This window comes from Rattus norvegicus, chromosome 3, assembly GCF_021556685.1.
Source record: "Rattus norvegicus strain SHRSP/BbbUtx chromosome 3, alternate assembly SHRSP_T2T, whole genome shotgun sequence".
NCBI classification, from domain to species: Eukaryota; Metazoa; Chordata; class Mammalia; order Rodentia; family Muridae; genus Rattus; species Rattus norvegicus.
Window position 1 is genome coordinate 145245381 of NC_141536.1, and position 22877 is coordinate 145268257.

Genomic DNA, 22877 nt, shown 5'->3' on the forward strand with positions numbered 1-22877 from the left:
ATCTGGCTCCATCTCGCCTCACCCTTACTCCATTTCAACCCGGTTCACAGAACCCTCATGCTCAGAACTGTCCCGAATCATAGTCGGTTTCAGGCCTCCCTCCCAGGGCTCCCTAGGCAGATGCATCAGTTGCCAGCCCCATTGCAGGGGGCCAGGCAGCTATTTACAAAGTAACCGAATGCCGAATGCCGGAAAGTTCCCTAGGGAAAGAGTGATGGCCGCTGTTGTCTGTGTCTCACTGGAAAAAAAAGACCATACTTGGCCGGGTGAAAGCCAGCCTTCCACCAGACACAGCAGGGGCCTCTGGGACAAGAGGGGGTCGGAGAGCTGGGAAACCCTGAAAGCTCCGCCCTTCTTGCCAGTCTGAACACCCCAGTCTGCTTCCATGCCCCAGCCTGGGCCGACCCAGGGAAAGGCTGCGTCGAGGGGGGCTATTCTAGGGACACCCCAGCCTCCTAGCCAGCAAGCGGAAGCCTAATAAGGCCGGGCTGACTGCCTCAGCCCCGCCCCCACCCCACCCCCCGCACATTCTTCTGCCTTGTAAGGCCCGGCCGCCCCGGTCCGGCCAGCCCCGGCTCCGCCCCCAGAGCTCCGGAGAGCGGGCGAGCTGCTGCAAGCCAGCTTTCGAAGCACCGCAGCAACGCCAAGGACTTTTCTTCTCTGCAGCAGGTGGGAGCCCGCTCAGCGCCTGGGCAGCTACAGTAGGTGGTCAGGCCGAACCTCACCCGGCCTTCAGAGGGCTGTGGCATGCTTAGTGGTGTGGGCTGGGACTACTGCCTTGTTCAGGTCTTACAGGGGACCCTGGCCTGGGACTGAGCAACTGATGGTTCTGCGCCCCCGGAAAACTGGTTTTTGGGCAAGGAAACAAGGATCTAGAGTGTCCTTTTGCTAAAGAGCCTAACACACCAAGTCCAGAAGCTCCAGGCTACCTGTCTGTAGAGATGCCAGTAGGAGGTTGAGGGAGTCACTGACCGAAGAAACTGTGTGTGTGTGTCAAGAGGAAATTGAGCCCTACGGAAGCACAGCACACACACACACACACACACACACACACACACACACACACACACACACACAATTTTGCAAACTCTACCGCAGAAGGGATAGTGACCACTTCACACCTCCCTTATCCTCAGTGCTGTGTGCATCAGAGAACGGTGGGATGAGGGGGTCTTGGTCTTGGCTTCTTCACAGCCCTCCAGCTGCCCTGGTTGCTTCCAGGAAGATAGAGTATTTAGTCTCTAATAAGCTGGTTCGAGAGCAGGGCATCTGGCACAGCCCAGCTATGGAGACTAGTAATGAGTAAGGGGACCCTGTTGGCTTCTACCTTGGTGTCAGCTGTTGCAGTAGGAAGGAATATTCTAGCCATGACAGCCAAGGTCCAGCTGTCTGATCCTTGGTGTCTAGGACTCAAGAAAGGGGAGACTATGGCTTCAGGGTTAGGGGCCAGCTTATTTCTAACTTCAGTCATTCAACCAAGTCTAGAAAGTGCCTGGCCACAGCCTTTGGCCCTTTAAGAGCCAAGCCTGCCACCCACTGACTCCAGCCTAGCATGGTGTCCTGACTTGCAACCCTCTCATGGGTATGCACTTCCCTTTTGGGGGGCCATTGCCTCTCAAGGATGAAGAAGGCTGCGATACCCTAGGGGAGCCTGGCTGGGTCTGCTCTAGAGGTCTGCAGACAGGAGGGGCTACAAATGCTGATGGCCACAGGAGGTGGGATGGCAGCTTCAAGGGACAGCATTTCTGCCCTCAGTTCCTACCAATGCCCACCCAGCACTTCACAAAGATACACCAAAGCCTGGTGCATGCTGTAGGGCCCTTGGATCTTATACAGCTCGAGTCTCAAGACTACAGGCAGATGTGGCCCTGGGACCTGCTGGAGCTGACCATGATCCCAGCCCAGGGGGGATTACAGGGAAGGACATAGGCCCTGGGCCGAGGGATGCAATGCATAGGGCAGAGAGGGGCCTTGGCTAGTTTAGGGGAAGCAGACACTAAGTCTTGAGATGTATTCTCCCCACAAGCTGTGATGGGGTCAGGTTGAGTTCTTTCCCTGGCCTCAGTTTCCCCATCTGTAGAGTGGAGCTCTGACGACCTTTCACTAAAGAGCCATCTACTCGCCTGCTGCTTGTGGGCTGCCCTAGTGGTGAGGGATGAGGGAGTCTGCAAGTGTTTGTTGTCAAGATAAGGGCGGAGAACAGCACCCTGGGACTCCAGAGCTCCCCAGGATGACAGCTATAGAAGGAGGGAAGGAAGGAAGGCCTGGGAATGGCTGTGGAATGCTAGAGGTCAGGGATGGGACAAAGTGGATCAGTCGGAAGCTGGGAGGACACTAGGTCCTTTCATGCCATGCTGTGGATGTGGAGGGCTTTTAAGGAGACAAGTAAAGGTCTGAGTTTTGAATGGGATGGGGGAGACCAGCCCAAGGCCCAAATGCCAAAATGCCAGGTTTAAATGATCTGTAGTTTCAACTTGAGGGAACTTCAATGTACAGGAAGTGACAGAGAGCCCAGAATGAAACTCATCCACTAGGGACCAATCAGGATCCTTGAGAGAGAGCAGCTGTGTTCCACAGACAGTGCAGAAGATGGGGAGGGTTGGGGGAGGGGCATGGAGTGAGAGGGTTGGGGGGGAGGGGGAACAAAGGTGTGGAATGAGAGGGATAGGAAGGGCTGCCGGGAGGGGTGCAGGGGCATGGAGTGAGGGGGATGGGGAGGGTTTTGGAGAGGGGTACAGGGGCATGGAATGAGGGGGATAGGGGAGGGGTGCAGGGGCATGGAGTGAGAGGGATGGAGGAGGGGTGCAGGGGTATGGAGTGAGGGATGGGGGAGGGGTACAGGGGTATGGAGTGAGGGATGGGGGAGGGGTGCAGAGGCATGGAGTGAGGGATGGGAGAGGGGTGGGGAAGGGTAATATCAGAAGTACAGTGCTGCTGATCTGCCCCCTCCTAGGAGAGCCCTACCTCCCTGCCAGGAGATGGGCACATGCTATCAAGAAGTAACATAGACAAAGCACATTAATGGTTGGCTCCAAGCCAATCCTGTTATACCCAATTGCAACAAAATTAATTCTTTCCATGCTCAGCACCACTCAGTGGCTCTCTAGATACTAAATTAACTAATTCCTGCAGCAGGATGCTCTGTCTTCCCGATTTCCAGATGAAGAGAGATAGAGGAATACAGCCCACAGGCTGCACTCAGAGAGAACTGAATGGCTGGAGGCCCAAACCTGTGGGATGCCTTGAATAGCAAGCTTAGCCCTAAAAGCCCTCAGGGGGAGGCAGGAAGGTTCCCTGTCCATCATGATCCCATGCTCTTCCCTGTAGGGAACCCCCAACACCCAAAGCCAAGATGTCCAGCAAGAGAGCCAAGGCCAAGACCACCAAGAAGAGGCCCCAGAGGGCTACGTCCAATGTCTTCGCTATGTTTGACCAGTCCCAGATCCAGGAGTTTAAGGAGGCCTTCAACATGATTGATCAGAACCGTGATGGCTTCATTGACAAGGAGGACCTACATGACATGCTGGCCTCCCTGGGTGAGTGGAGCAGGTACACAGAGAGAGAGGTGCTTGGCACCTACAGGGCACTTCCTGTGAAATGAGAGTTACAGTGCTACCCTGAAGGTCATATTGCTCCAACTCTGCCCACTCAACAGAGAGGCAGACTGAGGCAAGGAGCAGGTTTAACACGGGATTTGAACCTAAACAGCCTGACTCCCCGGGGAAAGTCAGATCTATGCATCGGGCTATGTGGTAAATCTTAGAAAAACGTGCCAGTATTTTGAGTTTGTACTGATGGGAAAACTGAGGCTTAGTAGGGAGGCCAGAGCACCCCTCCATACTCCCAAGACACCTCCAAGGTCAGGGTCTTAGGGCCAAAAGGGGTCAGGGATCAGGTCCAAAGTGCCAGTGTTCAGATGGGTATACTGAGGCCCAGAGGCAAGGCCTCCAGAGTGCACCTCTCTCCATGCGCCGGCCACAGCCAGCCAGCCGCAGCAGCAGTTCTCAGCATGGCCTTCAATGGGGCTAGAGGATCAGGGCTAGATGACAGATAAGAGTAGCACTGGGAGAGCTGCCATACCATCGAGCTTGGCCATCCCACTCGACCCCTGGCTCTGTTTTGGGCCTACTACTGCCTGTGTAAAAGGCCAGTCACCCAGATTAGAAAATGGGGTGCCCGTCCTTCCAGCCAGGCTTTCTTGAGAATACCCTCTCCCAAAAGAAAACCCAACACTCCAATATGGATCCTCTGAGTATCCTGGAAGGGAAAGACTGTCCAGGTGAGGAGGGCTGGTCCTCATGGGCTAAAAACTCCTCTGGGCATCTTCTGAAAACAAAGCAAGGGAGTGGAGGCTCAGAAGGCACAGTCATAAAGGCTTCCCACATCAGTCAGGCTATAATACAAGGCTTCCCACCTTGTATTTCACGTCCCAGAGACTGGATGGGTCTAACTAGGCAGCCAGAAAAACACGTGCCTGTGTATGGTGGGTCCACGGATCAGATGTGGTTTTCAAGTTAAAGAATATGGCCCACAGAATCAGCTAAGCAGGACTCATGGGGGCTCACAGAGACTGAAGCAGCAATCATGGAGCCTGCACGGGACTGTACTAGGTCCTCTACATGTGTAGTGGTTGCTAGCCTGGTGTTTTTATGGGACTCTTAACAGTGGGGGTAACAGTGGGGGTAACAGTGGGGGTGGGGGTGTCGCTGACTCTTTTGCCTGCTCTTGGGACCCTTCCCTCTACTGGGCTGCCTCGTCCAGCCTTGATATGAGGGTTTGGACCTGGTCTTATTGCATCTGGTTAACCCTGTTCAGTTACCTAGGGAAGCCTGCTGCTTTTTGAAGGGAAAACGGAGGAGTGGATCTCGGGAAGAGGGGAGGTTAGGGGAGGGAACTGGGAGGAGTGGAGGGAGGGGAAACTGTGGTCAGGATGTATTGTATGAGAGAAGAACTAGATAGATAGATAGATAGATAGATAGATAGATAGATAGATAGATAGATAGGCAGACAGGTAGGCAGACAGACAGACAGACATGGTAGTAAGCTCTACAGCCATCACCCTAATTCTCCATGCAGCTCCCTCTTGGGGGATGGCAGGCAGAGACTCAGAAAAAACAAGCAATCTGCCCAAGGTGGCACAGTAGCCCCGAGCACAGCTGGGTCTGAACCTAGCAGAGGACAGCATCCCAGAACTGTGCCAATGACTGCCGGGAGACCAGTGGAACTGTGTCTTACCGTCACAGTCCTGAGGCACAGAACTGGGACTTGAATGTAAGCCTATATGTCACCAAAACTCACCCATGTAGGCACTTGTGAAATGTTTCTGGAACCTTGGAACAGACTGCCCAAGTTTAGCTGCTGACCCCTGGGCCTCACTTGCTTTGTGACCTTGGATAAGCTGCCCTACCTCTCTATACCACAGTTCCTGGCCTGTGAGAAAAGAGTATGCTGTTGGCACAAGGAAGGTAGAGAGTGCACCAGGTGGCCTGGCCCACGGGAGCAGCTAATCTTACACCGTAATGGTGGAGGAGCCAGGGGCTTGTGGCATGCCCTCATACCTCAAAAGCAGGCAGGGACAGGAGCTGGATGCCCAGGAGAAGGCAGGAAATTGGCTGCCTGGCACCTGCTTCCCAGTCTACAAAGGTCACTGGGAATGAGTCACTCAAGTTGGGGACAGAGAACTGGGAACAGCAGCCGCAATGTCCATCCACCACAGGGAAGAACCCCACGGATGAGTACCTGGAGGGTATGATGAACGAGGCCCCGGGACCTATCAACTTCACCATGTTCCTCACTATGTTTGGGGAGAAGCTGAACGGCACAGACCCCGAGGACGTGATCCGCAATGCCTTTGCCTGCTTTGATGAGGAAGCCTCAGGTCAGTGTACATGGGAGACCTGGGCTAGGGAGGGGGCACCAGGGTGCTACAAGGGAAGGAGCCCAAGTTCCCAGTGCCCAGGACACACTACTTAAACCTTCCAGAAATTTAAAAAAAAAAAAAAAAAAAAAAAAAAAAAACCTTCCAGAAATCAACTGTGCCTTCTCATTTTTACCCCAGCTTCTGTCACAGATAATTAACCCCTCACGGTGTCACGGTCTCCACAGACACTGTGCATAGACCCTCTGTAAACTCTTCCCTCTGGACCCCTCCGAAAACTCTCTTATCCACAGCCATGTCCCTCAAGTGGCTGGAAACCTGAGGGGGGTCTTCTAGCCCCACCCACTATGAGGTTTCCAAGGTCTGGGAGGGGTGGGTGGGCGTGGCCAGAGCCTGCTCTTCCTAACCGCGTCATGCCACGCCTCAGGGTTCATCCACGAGGACCACCTGCGGGAGCTGCTCACCACCATGGGCGACCGATTCACGGATGAGGAGGTGGACGAGATGTACCGTGAGGCGCCCATTGATAAGAAGGGCAACTTCAACTATGTGGAGTTCACTCGCATCCTCAAGCACGGCGCCAAGGACAAAGACGACTAGGCTCTTCTTAGCTGTCCCAATGCCTACACCCCATCCCAGTCACCTCCTCAACACATACACTCTACCCTCCCCATGAGGAGTTAGGGTCCCGGCTCCCAGGGCAGGAAATGAGCCATTAAGACGCACAGGGTGAGGCAGGGGTTCCACCACGGACCCAGGCACTAGAAGGAAGGGCCACAGTGGGGAGGTGAGCCAAGGGTGGGGCCAGCTAGCACCAAAGTGAAGGAAGCCACTGAAGATGGCCACCCTCAGCCATGCCCTCCCATTCCAGGGCTACCCTGAGGAAGAAAACACCCATGTTCTGGTGTTGGACACTAATTCCCAGCATCCCCACAAAGGTACACACCCATTCACCATGTCCCTTCAGAGGATGACAGTCTGCACTTACACCTATGGAGTTGTCCCAGCACACCCAGAATGCATAGAGGGACGCTGCCTGAGGGACAAATTCTCTAATACAAGGCTGAGCACCACCTCTGGTCTGTGTGTCTGTGATGGGGGCAGGGAGGGGGGCAGATAGTGTCCCATTGTGCCTTACTCCCGTTCCAGTGGCTGCCCAGATGCACCATGCTTACTGTCCAGGGGAAGAGCTTGGGGGTCTGCCAGCTATGCAGTTCTGAAGCCTCAGAGCCCCCAGGAAGGGTGCTGGCTCCATGCTCAGCTGAGACCAGATACAAATGGAAGAGAAATGGCCCTCTGGGAAGACAAGACAGAATCGTAAGACCCTTGGGTTCACCAAACCCCATACAACAGATGAGTTTTAATCTGGGGGATGGCAGGGTATCAGAGGTCAAGGTCACAGGCCTCAGGACTAAAGCCTGATTTCTAGGTCACCTCACTGGGGGACGCTTAACATTAAGGGAGACTCTAAGAACAAGAAGAAGTAAGGGGGCCAGTAGTTCACTGATCACCAACTCAGCTGCCCCCCTTATCTAGTCCAGCGCCAGGCAGTCAGAAGACCGTAGGCACATTCAAGCATGCGCAAGTGCTTGAACATACGTACACACAGACATTCTATTCCAGCACACAGGCAGGGCTGGGCTCCACCACATTTGAATAATGGGGTCACTGACAGTGATCCCTACAGTGTAAAGGGTGGGGACTGCCTGGGCTCTCCTGGTAGTCTATGGGTAGAGAAGGGGGCTTCACGTGTCCCACCTAACCCTGGCAGAGGTCCCGGACAGATTCTGGATCCAAAGCGATCCTTGAGAGGTAAGCCACAGCATGCACACAGCAGTGGGGGGCGGGGTACCAACCCAGCCTGGAGGCTACACTCAACTACATCCTCTGTAGCAAGCAGACACACACACTCACACACACCACACACACACACACACACACACACACACACACACACACACACAGTTCCAAAATGAACCTCACAAGTTCTTGGTCTCCGCTGTGGGTGGGACTAGGCTGGTTAAGGTGCAAACCAGCCCCAAATAGTATTCTAGAATCAATACCAGCCCCACCTGCAGAGCTGAGTGACCTTTGGCCTGTCCCCTGGACACCACACCCTCTTGCTAAGCCATCCAAACACCAAAGGCCTGCTTTTAGTGTCTGTTCCTACAGTCCCTGTATGTCACGAGTTCGAGGCTTAAACTACAGAGTAAAGCCATGAGTCAGGAAGGAGGAGGGCGGGTAAGAAGAAAGTTCTCGGGCTGGAGAGATGGCTCAGCGGTTAAGAGCGCCCGACTGCTCTTCCAGAGGTCATGAGTTCAATTCCCAGCAACCACATGGTGGCTCACAACCATCTGTAAAGAGATCTGATGCCCTCTTCTGGTGTATCTGAAGACAGCTACAGTGTACTTATATATAATAAATAAATAAATCTTTAAAAAAAAAAAAAAAGAAGAAAGTTCTCTGAGATCCATGTCTCCTCTAGGCAGGAAGGCTTTCATAGCCGTCATGGGCTGGGAGGATGCCAAAAGTATGGAGGGAGCAGAGGTCTGCAGAGGAGGGAAAGAAGGAAGCCCAGGCATGGCAGAGTGCACCCACGGCCCACAGTGCCAACCCCCCAGCTCTGCAGCTGGGAGGAAGGTGGTGTCTCATTCCCAAATGAGAGGCAGCAGGAGCTCGGTGACGCTGAAAGATTGCCACGAGCTCAAACTCAGGGCCAGCCTGGGCTACAAGGGGAAGGCCTTGTGTATGAATAAATACAAGTCAGTGGGTTGTATCTTCTCAGCTAACAATTAGCGATAAAGCGAAACCTTCCAGAATCAGAACTTTCCAAGGTTTGTGCAAACCCCGGAAGCCACAAAGGAGAAGCCGGATGGAGTTGAGGGCAGGAGAGTAAGGAGGCTGGATAGTCAAAGCTGGTGCATGCTGGGAAGCTTGCACGTGTGGACAGCGCTGAGGGGTGTGGCCCGGCTTTGCTCTGAGGAGGGCTATCAGTATTCACAAGCTTACTTTATGAACAGGATCGCCGACAGGAAATAAGGCCAAGTTTTTTTCTCTCTTTTTCTTTTTTTATTAGTGATTTTATTTTACATTCCATGCACCCCCTTCCTGGTCCCCCATCCACCAGTTCTTCACCCCATTCCCTTCCCGCATGACCAGAATCTAAACGTATCTCGTGGCCTTTTTCCAAAACCATTTTAGGCACTAAAACTGAGCAGAAAACAAAAACAAAACAAAAACAAACTTTTCCAACTTTCACTTTTAAATTCCAGAACAACCAGATGCTTTGCTTTACCCCAGAACGAAGGACTTTTTTTTTTTTTTTTTTTTTTTTTTTTGAGATAGGGTTTCTCTGTGTGGCTCTGGCTGTCCTGGAACTCACTCTGTAGACCAGGCTGGCCTGGGACTTACAGAGATCCACCTGACTCTACCTCCCTAGTGGTAGGATTAAAGACGTGCTACCCACCCCCCCACTTCAAATTACCATCTTATTGAAAAGCGTTCACCTGTTCCAGGACAGCCAGGGCTGTCACACAGAGAGAACCAATCTTGAAGAAAAACAAGGAAGGAAGAAGAAAGGAGGGAAGGAAGGAAGGAAGGAAGGAAGGAAGGAAGGAAGGAAGGAAGGAAGGAAGGAAAAAAGGAAGGAAGGAGAAAAGCAGACACCAAGTTGTTTGTTTCAACCTTTAGTGGAGAGATAGGATCTCACATACCTCAGGCTAGCCTCAAACTCACCATGTAGTAAAGAATGACCTTCAACTCTTGATCCTCCTGCCTTTGCCTCCCAAGGCATGGGCTACTAAGTCTGGTTTTATAGAATGCTGGGGATGGAAGCCAAGGTCCCATGCATGAGCCCCAACCTCGGCCCATCTTTTGTTAGATTGTGTGTGTAACACACACTATGGCACAGGGAAGGCAGAAGCAGCTTCACAGAGTGGGTGCTCACCTTCCAATTCGTCAAAGCAGCAGGGCCTCTAGTTCTGAGCTGTACCGTGTAGTCCAGGCTAGCTGGCCCAGGTAGAGTCCAGGCTAGCGGGCCATAGTGCTTCTGGCCACCTGTTTGCTTCCCTTCCCATTATGACAGGAATTCAGAATTTACAGACACACACCCAATTTCTGTTATTTTGTTGGGTTTGGGGAGAAGCTGAGAAAACTTGCTTCAAGGACAGAAGCTTTGGGCTGGAAAATGGCTCAATGGTTAAAAGTGCTGACTGTTTTCCCAGAGGTCCTGAGTTCAATTCCCAGCAACCACATGGTGGCTCACAACCATCTGTAATGGGATCTGATGCCATTTTCTGGTAGGTCTGAGGACAGCTACAGTGTACTCATGGAAAATACACACATACATACATACATACATACATACATACATACATACATACATACACACACACACACAGAGACATACATACCAAAAAAAACCACAGTCCCCTCTACCAAAGAGGAGGTTTAAAACAAAACAAAACAGAAGCTTTATTCTCTGAGTGTTCAGGGAGGTGGCCAGCTTGGGATCTGAGGGGGGCCGAGTGAGCCTTGTCTAATCATATTTTGACATGGAGGTTGAGCGAGGGGTTTCCGTTGAGGCTTGGCTGGACTCAAGGCTGGCAGTCAGAGGAAGGGAGTAAACACTGGTGACCAGGCCTTATCTGGGCCACCTGGCTTCAAGGTCCTTGACTAAGAGCTTCGGTGATCAGCCTGATCCTGGACGCATGGTCCAAAACTGGGAGATAAGGGAACAGAGGAGTGAGTAAGCGGCCATAGTCAATTAGGTTATGACAGGCAGCCAGTCGCACACACACAGGACTTGTGTGCCTTACTTTAGATAACAGGAAACTCCTTGATGTTCTTTTATAATTTACTGGTTAGCAGACAAACAAGGAACATCTAGAGAAACAGGGTAAGAATTGATTCCTGGCCTGGGAATAGGAGCTTTAGCTTGACCCTGGAAGAAGCTGACCCTGAGATGGCTGGTTTCAGAGAACTGTGTCCTTATATTCCCCCATCTTTATTTATGTACCCAAATCAAGTCTTTGATGTTACACCTCCTGTCCACTCCTTAGACAAAGGATTGATTGTATTTTGCCCTCAAGACTGTAAGTTTGATCGCATTAATGTGGTCTTGGACAAAACATGAAATGAAGTTTATCACACACACGGGGCACAAAGAGAAACAGAACTAAGGACTCAATCAGGCTGATGACAAGAGTGGGCAGCCATGGGGACCAGTTGAAAAGAGGCGAAAGCCAGTTTTGATCATTTAGCCTGTCCCATTTCCCCTGTAAGAGATTCTTAACCTTGGAGAGAGCATCCCCAACACTGAGCGGTTAGTATAAAAACAACATCTCTCTTCTAGGGCTATTCAAAGCCCTCCTTATCTTGAAAACAATAGATTCTCAAGCCAGGCTGATTCTAGAGGACCATTTCCAGTCAGTAAATCAACTTGGTTTTCCAGAAAGGAAATGGGAGAACATAAGCTGAAAAATGTCCTATCCACTGCTCACTTGGAAGCCTTGGATTCTGGTTCCCAGTTATCAAGGCCATTCTGAAAAGCCCAGAGGACAGAATAACAGCAAACATTGGTCCACCACTCCCATTTTACTGCTTGCCCACATTCTTTTCAGTTAAAGTAAAAACCATCGGGCTGGAGAGATGGTTCAATGGTTAAGAGCACTGACTGCTCTTCCAGAGGTCCTGAGTTCAAATCCCAGCAACCACATGGTGGCTCACAACCTGTAATTAGATTTGATGCCCTCTTCTGGTGTGTCTGAAACCAGCTACAGTGTACTTATATATAATAAATAAATAAAACTTAAAAAAAAAACCCATCTGGCCTGTTAAGGACTAAACCCCAATCAACAGAATTCTTCTTTACTACCCCTGAACGTCTGCCTATCGGTTTATGCTTTAAATGGTGCCCACTCTTCCCCTTGGGGCCAAGGTCGGCTCCAGAGTTTGGCTTCAACCCTAGCTGGCTAGAAGTGTTTTCCCCGTGAATGAAGGTGCTTTTGGTTTATTTCTGGCTTCTGTGGTCCTGTCCTCATCATTTGCATACCCTATGACCCTAACATTTTGGTGCGCTGGCCGGGAAGCACACAATTTGAGAATGAGATTCCCCAAGTCTCAAGAACTTTGTCCTTTTGGTCCTGACCAATCGTTAAATTCCTCTTTGGTTTCATTTTCTGGTTTCATTCACAAACTGGGGCTCAATGGAGAATAAATAGGTGGATGCAATAGTGATCCCAGAGCCAAAAGGGCCCGAGGGATGCCTCATCCCTTCCTGTGGCTATCAGGTCGCCCCTTTGAAACCCTCTGGGATTGGTACTGGTCCACCAATTCCCGGTGGACTGATGTTCAGTGCTCTCCCTTCTGTGTCGGCCGATTTTCACTGGTGGCGTTTTCTGGGTTGTTATGTTCACTGTGGATCTCTTTGTTATCTTAACTCCTGGCCTAGTTCTAACACGTGTCAAGCCTTTTCACACCCTCAGACCCACATGGAACTTGTTCTTTCTCATTTCCAGGACTTTAAGGACACTGCCTCAGCTACCCATGTCAAGATTCAAGATGCTGTTTTTAGTCATCCTGGTCACCCGGATCAGGTCCCCTTCATGTGTGGCGTGGTACTATTTAACTAATTGACACCACCTTCTTGGTTAAAAATCTCTTATCCTCCCCTCCGGGAAATGAGACTACAATTCCTGTTCAGCCAAAAGAATCAGGAAGGAAATCTAGCCAATCTGCCATCCCTGTGGTGTTTACCCCCATCACAGATCCGGAATTGGAGAACCATACCCCTCCCTACACCCCCTGACCTCGAACATGGGTGAGACCTCCAACCCCTGTTAATTCTCCTGAATCCTCCTCCTCCTCTTCCCCTACTCTTACCTCTCTTCCCAAGCCCTCTGCTTCATCAGAGTAATTCCTCCTCCTCCTCCCCTTCTTGTGGGCCAAGCCACCTCATATCTATGATAGTTTGAATATGCTTAGCTCAGAGAGTGGCACTTTTAGGAAGTGTGGCCTTGGAGGAAGTGTGTCATTTGGGATGTGGGCTTTAAGCTCCTAGCTGCCTAGGAGCCAGTCTTCTCCTGTCTGATTTGGATGAAGATGTAGAACTCTCAGTTCCTCCTGCACCATGCCTACCTGGATACTGCCATGCTCCCGCAATGATGATAATGAACTGAACCTCTGAACCTGTGAGCCAGCCCCAATTACATGTTGTCCTTTATAAGAGTTGCCTTCAAAAAAAAAAAAAAAAGTTGTTTTCATCATGGTGTCTGCTCACAGCAGTAAAACCCTTACTAGGGCAAGACCTCAAGCTCTTCTTGCTGTTCACCAACCCACCGGGGACAACTGTCAACAGCTCCTTCAGGTTGATTTCATGACTGAGGAGAGGGACAGGATCCAGTGGGAATACTGGAAACTGGTCCCTGGGACAAGACAGTCACCCTATGGATAATAAGCCGTCATCTGTGAAGCCTTCCCCTCCCTGTGGCCCAACAAAATATGGGATGACAATATGGCTAAAGGTCGGGTGAAGCTGCAGGTCTCCCCACTCTAGTGGATCTTGGGAGCAGAGATGTCGAACAAGATGGCGGGAAGCCCTGCGAGTACGTATGATGAATGACCACACCAGAACTGCTTGTCAATAAGCAGATCAACTTTATTTAGGGTGACTGAAGGCTTATAAAGTTTTGGGAGGCTGAGAATAGGGACATATAAGAGGAACAAAAGTCCTTGGCTGTGGTCTCAGGGTACATGGAATGCTTCGTTAGCATGGGAAAGCATTTCAGGAATCTCAGGAGCTGGCTGAGCAGGTTTTCTCAGGAGAAAGGAAACTAATCCTAGAAACTACTTGAGGCTGCCATTACTCACCGAGCCACAGAAGGCGATCCAGTCAATGGGAGACTCTCTAATTAGCAGTTTTCCCACAAGAGGCTAAAGGTCCATTGAGCCAGATTCTTACTGGGGGAGGGACATCGTTGAATGGCTGCTAGATGGCCCCCAAGTTTGTTTAAGTCAGGCAATGCAGGAACAGACTGAATCACCAGACGCATTCCTTGAGTCCTTACCGCCTCTACACTCAGATGGACCTCGACCTCAAAGCACCTGAGAATCAGGTGGCAGTCAACATGGCTTCTATCAACCAGACGGCCCCAGACACTGAGGTAAAACCTGGTAAATATGGATATAAATACCTTTTAGTCTTTAAAGACACTCTTTCAGGATGGGTAGAAGCTTTCCTGACCACAAGGGAATGGCGTCCACAGCAGTCAAAAAGATCATTGATGGACTCATCCCAAGATATGCACTTCCTTCAGTAATAGGATTGGACAAGGGACCCACCTTCGTCTTAGGTAAGACAGAACTTAGTTAAGGCATGGAGACTAATTGGAAACTGCATTGTGCTTATCACCCCCAAAGCTCAGGACAAGTAGAGAGGATGAATTGGACCTTAAAGGAGACCTTGAATGAATTAACCCTAGAAACTGGCCAGGACTGGACAACCCTCCTACCTTATGTCTTGTTCCGAGTACAGAACACCCCCAACTTCAGAATCATGTCTGGTAGACCCATTCCTCTGGTTCCCAAACTCCCCCGAGAGGTTACAGTAGGATGTCTGAATATAAATTTCTTAAGTCCAGGCACTTCAGACAGTACAAGACGTCTTCCCGGCTCCTGCAGCATGTTCATGAGCTGCCGCCGGGAAACCTCGTGTGGGTCAAGAGACATCACAAAAAAGACTCTTGGGCCTCACTGGAAACCCTGGGCCCCACATGGTGACCCTGACCACCCCAACTGCCATTTAAGGTCAATAAGATCAAAACTTGGGATTCATCACTCTCTTATCAAGCCCGTTCCTGACAGGAAACTGCATGACCCAGACATCAGACGGAAAGCCTCTCAACACCCCCGAAGACCCATTAAAGATAATATTCAAAGCCCAATGTTCCATCGGTTCCCTCCTTTTCTCAGCCCCACTATCCCTACTCCCCCCTGAGGGGACTCGGCTAGTTAGCAGAAATGGGTTAATACCTTGAACACATTCTCAAATCTTCCAGGAAGAAAAGATTTTGTTCTACTGGTCCAAATCGTTCCTCAGGTTTATTATTATTCCCAGGAGGCTATGGAAGAGCACCTGGCATTTGATAGCTTTTGTGTTAGGCCTGCGATAATTGGAGCTTCTGAGTTAGGAATAGCTGCCCTAGTCACGAAGGACAAAAACCCTGAAAACACTATGTGTGTCAGCTGATGTTGATCTAGCTGCATTGTAACACCAAAGGCCCCACCTGGAGAGATCCCTCGACACTCTGACTGGGGTGGTTTTATAGAACCAAAGGGGCCTAGACCTTTTATTCTTACACTGGGGTTGGGGACTATGCTTGTTTCTGAGTGAACGATGTTGTTTTTAAGCAAATCATTCTGGAGTGATTCAGAAATCTCTTTCCTTGGTTAAAAAAAAAAAATCTCCAAGACCAGTCCACCAAAAACTGGTTCCAGTCCCTCTTCTCATGGTTCCCTGGATTTACTACCCAAGTCTCAGTAAAAACCAGACCAGTACTCTTTCTAATCTTTCCCTGACTTGTGGGCCCTACCGCACAAATGCCCTCCTTCAGTTTGTCCAGGCCAACATTTCAGCAGTAAAACTAACAGTCCTTAGGACTTAATTTACCCCCTTGGCCAATGAGTCAACCTTGAGGAAATTGATGAATCAAGGGTTTGATTCAGTTCCACTTCGCTGTGGGGGAGCCCAGAGTAACTCCAAGCACTGGGCTGCAGTCCCCATTTTACTGCACGCCCTTAGTCCTACATCTCTCCAGGATACCTGGCCTGCGTCAGCCCCCATGCATGTTGAGATTAGACTGCTGCCTTGTTAGAAGAACCTTGAACCTGTACACACATCCTGCTATCACAGACAGCCATATCTTGAGACAGGCTGTTACTCAAGGACAAACCCTCAATTTATGAATTCCTTCCTAACCATCCCCTGAACATCTGCTTGTGGTTTTATGCTTTAAAGGGAACTCATTCTCTCCCTTCAAGGCCACAGTTTCAGCTCCCGAGTCTGACTACATCCCTAGCCAGTAGAAGTGCTTCCTGTGGTGAATAAAGTCGCTTCTCATTTAATTCTGATTTTGGTGGTCCTGTCCTCACTGTTTGCACAACTCCAGACCCCAACACCCTGAACAGAGACATTGAAAACCCAGATTTCAAGGCCAGAGCAAATTCTATAATGAAACAAAAAACTAAAAAGCCACAAAATGAATACTTTGGCAAATGTCTATAGAGGATCAGAGGCCAAAACTAAAGGTATGTATGAGTAATATTTAAATTGAAGGAATGGTAGACACTGGAGCTGATGTAACTATAATCCAACAAAATATTGGCCACCAGATTGACCTCTTCAAGCAGTGGATATCCGATTTAGAGGAACTGGAACTTTATCCCAGGTAAAACAAAGTATCAGATGGCTTGACTGCATAGAGCTAGAGGGCCAAACAGGAAGAAGGCAATACATTGCTGATATAACCATAAACTTGTGGGGAAGAGATCAGTTTCGTCCGTGGAAAACACTGATTAGCATCCCTCCAATTTCAGGACCAAACTATAAAATAGGTGATAAAATTCTGATTAAAAACATCTTTTAAGTGTTCTCAAAGACAGATACAGACTGCCCAGGCTGTCCATAAACAGAGCACAGCAGAGGCTGGCTCTTCAACTTGAATTGGGGGAGCCTCTGCTGACAAAATGCCGACAGCCTTAACACTAAGGTGTTTGACTGACCGACCTATTTGTATTGAGCAATGGTTATGACAAAGGCAAAATTACAGGCACTAGAGCAGCTAGCCAGGAGCAGCTGCAGGCTCAACATACAGAGGCCACCAGCCCTTGGAACTCTCCTGTATTTGTCATTAGAAAGAAATCTGGCAGGTTGGGGATTTGGCTCAGTGGTAGAGCGCTTGCCTAGCAAACACAAGGCCCTGGGTTCGATCCCCAGCTCCGAAAAGAAGAAAAAAAAAAAAGAAAGAAATCTGGCAAACGGAGGATGTTAACAGATCTGAGAGCAATGAATAAAATTATACAGCCAATGGGCTCTTTACTGCCTAGAATCCCAGTGCCTTCCTTGCTACCTAAGGAATAAGTTCTCATAGTGATTGACTTAGAAGATTGCTTTTTCACAATTCGTTTACAAAGACAAGATAAAGATTTGCTTTCACAATGCCCACATTTAACCACTCAATGACAATCAAAAGGTACCGATGGAAGTCTTACCACAGGAAATGAGAAACAGTCCTACCTCACGCTAATATTTTGTACAACCACCATTGGAAATAATTCATAAGCAATTTCCTCAATCCATAATTTATGATTAGATGGATGGCATTTTGCTGGCTGATTACAATGGAGATACCTTAGAAAGAGTGTTTAATGAAGAAAAATTATTGGGAATTACAAGTTCCTCCTAAAAACCTACAAAGAGGAGACTCTATTAATTACCTAAGATATAAGATAAATCTGCAGGAAATTCGACCACAAAAGGTACAAATCAGGAGAAACTAATTAAGAACTCTTAATAATTTTCAAAAATTACTGGGAAATATTAACTGGCTATGGACTACAACTGGTTTGACTACTCAAGAGCTAATAATTTACTTCAAACCCTCAAGGTGATAAACAGCCCTAAAAGATCCACCTTCAGGGAATGCTGAGATGCTGGGGCATTTTGTTCCAGCACCCTGCCTGATCCTAGCCTCAAACTACCTCAATGCTGTTTCCTCAAAAAACTGGCTTCCACAGCAACTTCAAAACAGCTAGCTTACTTGGCTGTGACAATCAGGAATAATAAAAATGACACACAGTAAGAGCATACCACGGAGACTAACTTAAGACTATTTCCCCAATCTTCTTGCCCGCCCCCAAAAAAGAAAAACTTCAACCCAAATCAGCAGGAAGCAATTTTAAGAGAGCAACACCCCATTCCCTTAAGGTAGGGTGGGTAGGTTTTAGTCATTCTATGGGGTGATGGATGCTTGTTGTTATAAAGGGGTTAGATACAAGTTATCAAATGGTCTTAATGGGGGGGGGCAAGGTATAGGAGGGTATACTCAGGGATTTCTCTCCTTTCGGTTTTTTTTTTTTTTTTGGTTCTTTTTTTTCGGAGCTGGGGACTGAACCCAGGGCCTTGCGCTTCCTAGGTAAGCGCTCTACCACTGAGCTAAATCCCCAGCCCCCTCTCCTTTCGTTTTATCCTTCTTTCTTTCTTATGTAGGAGAAGAGGGGTTGAAAATATAGAAATCTAAAAAAGAGAAAGAAAGAAAGAAAGAAAGAAAGAAAGAAAGAAAGAAAGAAAGAAAGAAAATATAGGAATCTTATAGGAATAATAGGAAAAGTGGGTAGATTATTGAATCTGCTCTTAAACCAAAGAACATTTAATAGCCAATAATCTTATATTGATACAAATCTTTGCATGTTGATACATATTAAGATTACATTTTGTTACAACTTATAAACCTTTGTATAGGGATACAAATTTAAGTTTATTTTTGTTACAACATATTATATATACATAATTTCAACTCTTTTTTTTAAAGAATTATTTATTAATTGATTTATTTTATATATGTGAGTACACTGTAGCTGTCTTCATGACACTAGAAGAAGGCATCGGATCTCATTGCAGATGGTTGTGAGCCACCATGTGGTTGCTGGGATTTGAACTCAGGACCTCTGGAAGAACGGTCAGTGCTCTTAACCGCTGAGCCATCTCTCCAGCCCCATAATTTCAACTCTTACTTGAGGTATTATGTCTAGATGCCTTTTAAAATTTATTTATTTATTTATTTATTTATTTATTTATTTATTTATTTATTATAAGCACACTGTAGCTGTCTGCAGATACACCAGAAGGGGGCATCTAATCTCATTACAGATGGTTGTGAGCCACCATATGGTGTTGGGATTTGAACTCATGACCTCTGGAAGAGCAGTCGGGTGCTCTTAACCGCTGGGCCATCTCTCCAGCCCGCACTAGATGATTCTTAATGATGTAATATGAAGCTCTAGTCCCTTTTAATGCTGCTATTCAACCTGTTTAGAATAATTTAAAAAAATGCAAGTTAATAATCAGACAACCAAACTCATGGTCATCTTAGATATTGAACTAGTTTATCAGAAAATATGCTTTCTAGGTTGAACAGATAGTAAATAGCTAAAAATAAACAAAATTTGCCTATTACTCAGATATGCTATGGATAAATAGCCTTCAAAAACCTCAGAAACTTAACAGAATACAGCGTTTTAAAATGTTTTATCAACTTAAGCCTTTTTTTTGGACAGTGAGACAGGTCTGCTCCTGGCAGCAACCCCATTTCTACTTCAAAAAAGATGATGAACATCAGAAAATCTCCTTGTGGAGTTTTCTTCAAATGGGGCAAGTTACCCCTGGGCAAAAACTGCCCTAGCTTCAACTACAGACAGAATGCTGTCCAAAGGGGACAAACATGAACACTAGAAAGTCAACTGCCAAGCTTTGCATGGACAAGGTAGGCTAGCCCTTCATAATTCCTGCTTCACAAAAGTCTGTCAGACATACTGGGCCAGAAGGCTGAAGTTGGATGTTCCAATGGGGAACTGTCCAGGCAAACAGCTCCTCTGTCATTTCTATAGTTTTGGAAGTTTCTTGCTGCACTTCCTGCAGTTAATATTTATTCCTTCTCAAGTCTCTGATGTGATCTGAGACTAGATAGTTATAGTCTAGCAATTAGGCTTAATTTGTTCTGGACTTACGAAGATGGTTTTGGGTCTAAAAAATATTTTAGGTTAGTAATACTACAAGTTATGACAAAAAATGACTTATATACATAACTCTGAACTCTCCAAAGCAGGACAGATAGTAGAGTGCTTTAGACAAAGTGGCCAAATATGAATGGATGGATATCATGAATATAACTCCTACCTAACAGTTTTTATAACAGTTTCATATTTGTTCTTATTATACATCATGCGGTCTAGCATGGCCTTGCGGAAAGGTCCCAATGCCCCAGTACAGAACAAGCCAGACTCTCCAACATTCCTTAACCACGGTCACTACCATCCCTCAAGGAACTACAGCTTCCTTAGGCCCATTCCTGGGTTACAGTGACTGTTTCTTCCCTTAGTACCATGTATGGCTACTGCAAACCTCACTCCTTCTGCCACCATGGAGCCTAAAACTTGTCCTAGATGCACCACTCCAACAGCTCCATTGCCTCCTAACTGCATGGCTCTAAAATGGCCCTCTCCTTTCAACCCAACCACCCCTCTGTCTCCCTTCCTAAAGATAAATTCTCCACTGCTGGTAACCAAGCAAGCTACAATTCAAGCCGTGACCTTGTGGTCACAGCACTCTCAGACAATGTCCTGACTACTTATTACTATTTATTAACCCTTTCCTGTCCTGACACAGCTTTGAGCTTAAACTTATACACTTATTATAAACCCTTAAACATAATTAAAACATATAACCTATTAATTAACAATAACAATTAATATATAACTATTAGTTAATATCAACATACTAATTAACTCATACCAGTGGGTCATAGCTGGGTTCACAGTCCCTTCAAGGCTTGGCCTGAGGGACCCTCGTTCTTACTGAAGTGTATGAGCTATTAAGAGGCTTGGCCCGGGGGCTGGGGATTTAGCTCAGTGGTAGAGTGCTTACCTAGGAAGCGCAAGGCCCTGGGTTCGGTCCCCAGCTCCGAAAAAAAGAACCAAAAAAAAAAGAGGCTTGGCCCGGTAGGTTATGGGGTTCATGTGAAGGAACCTAAGGGCTTTCGCCAGCTTTACACCCACCGCCACAGATCAAGATTAGGCAAAGTACCAGCTTCCCACCATATTTGGCCCAGGTCAAGGCTAGGCCAAGTTCCAGTCTCCATCCACAGTTCTGGGAGGCGCAGGGACATTCTTGAAAAACTACAGAATATACTGACTGATAGTCACCTGATAGAGTTCGAGTCACCTGACAGGTCCCAGATAGAGTACGAATGCATGTCATATGCTTGCCAGCCAATAGATTCAAAGGTCAATATGCTTAGCCAATAAGTTTAAACTGTAACCTTGCTGATGTAACCTGTACTCCTAAAAAGTATAAAAACTGCTTGTCATATCCACTTGAGGTCGCCTTCCAGTCACTCCCCACAAGGGGCTGATTGAAGGTCGACCCCAACGTGCCGAGAAATAAACCTCCTGTGTTTGCATCAAACTCTGAGCCTTACAGGCCCATGTGGCAGAGAACAGTTGTCAGACAGAGAAAGCCAGGACCAGACTGAGAAACTCGTAGATAGCAGCATGGAAAGACCATCTTCCTGGAACCAGTGATGTATTAAGTTTGAGCAAATAGAAACATTTTGAAATGTGCTTAGGTGCTGAAGAGGAAAAAAATGGTTAGTTTGAAAAAGAGAGTTAGAGGAATTAAAAAATATTTTCTGTGTTAAAACAGGAAAAAAACACCATGGAAGAACATTGAATTGATTTTTAATAACTAAAGCCTGGCGGCAGGCTCGCTGCCCACCTCAATGGTTTGTGTTTCTGAATGAAAGATACGCACACAGCTTTTATATCTTTTTCTTTGAAGATTTATTTATTATATATAGGTACACTGTAGCTGTCTTCAAACACACCAGAAGAGGGCATCAGATCTCATTACAGATGGTTGTGAGCCACCATGTAGTTACTGGAGTTTGAACTCAGGACCTCTGGAAGAGCAGTCAGTGCTCTTAACCACTGAGCCATCTCTCCAGCCCCAGCTTTTATATCTTAATATACCTTAAGCAGCACAATAGCTCAGCCACCAGCTAACCTCCACCTGGCTAATCCCGAGTTAGTACTTATTAATTCTATGTCCCATCTTGGCTGCTCTGCACTCAGAGGGCTGCCCAACTGGGCCACAATCTGAGCTGTGCTCTCCCAGCTCCTTGACACAGCAGCCATGCCCTCTGTCCTGCACTCTTCTCATGCATGGCATCCTTCCTCCCTCCACACTCCCCAGGCATCATGGATCTCCCTCCTTCCTCCTCCTCCAGGTCCCAAGCCCAGGAATCCTATCCACCACCACTCCATGTCTCTTCTCCCCTGCTACTGGCTGTTGATGTCTTAATTTACCAATCAGAATTAACTGGGGTCAGAGTCCCTCAGTGTCTTAGGTGCAGACTCTCTCATGCAAACAATTTTGAAGACCCAAATTCACATTAGAATACAAACAGCCTTAGACTAAACCCACTACATATCCCCCCTTTCGCCCAATTAAAAAAGGCTTTCGGATATGAATTGAACATAATTATAACAATTATGCAAATTATAAGGTAGATATACACTTATAACATCCAGCCCATCTTATTTGTCAATTTATGTAAAGTACTTGATCATCTATCCTAACTTAAAGAATTTACAATTCTATACCTCAATTATGTTTGATTTTAACTTTTTTTTTTCCCCTATTGCCAGAAGCCATCAGCATTTGGCCTCAGGAGAGCAGAAGAGAGTCATTGCCAGAAGCCATCAGCTTTGGCCCTCACAACAGTAAGAGAGAGTTAACTGCCAGAAGCCATTAGCTTTTGGCCTCAGAATTGCAAGAGAGAATTAAATAGCCAGAAGTCATCAGCTTTTGGCCTTCATCCAATGCTGCACCCCACCTCAGTCAAGCATGAACCTTGACATGTATCATTTACAAAGATAACCCAGGGTTCAAATGAATCTTTCACAGACTTTTTTTTTTTTACAAAGATTAACTTCAGCTCTAAGTAGAAAAATGTCAGATCCAGATGCTAGGGGATTTTTAACTGAATCTTTAGCTTTTGAGAATGCTAATGCTGAATGCAGAATGGCAATGAGACCTTTAAGGACCAGATCTGTAACTACTTGCAAATAGATTAAAACAACAGCAGATATTGAATCTAATGCTCACAATTCAGTTGTAGTTGGACAAAAAAATGTCAACAGATTTGAAAAATCAAAATGTCCATGG

General features: G+C 47.5%; 1 protein-coding gene across 2 annotated transcripts; it reads left to right on the forward strand.

Annotated features, from left to right (window-relative positions):
* The first annotated feature begins 626 nt into the window (after positions 1–626).
* Myl9 (myosin light chain 9) lies at positions 627–6951 on the forward strand. Of its 2 annotated transcripts, none has more exon segments than NM_001430178.1 (4): positions 627–701; positions 3328–3536; positions 5717–5878; positions 6306–6951. In NM_001430178.1, coding segments are annotated over 3 exon segments (519 nt in total). In that variant the 5' UTR covers positions 627–701; positions 3328–3352; the 3' UTR covers positions 6479–6951.
* The last annotated feature ends 15926 nt before the right edge of the window (positions 6952–22877 follow it).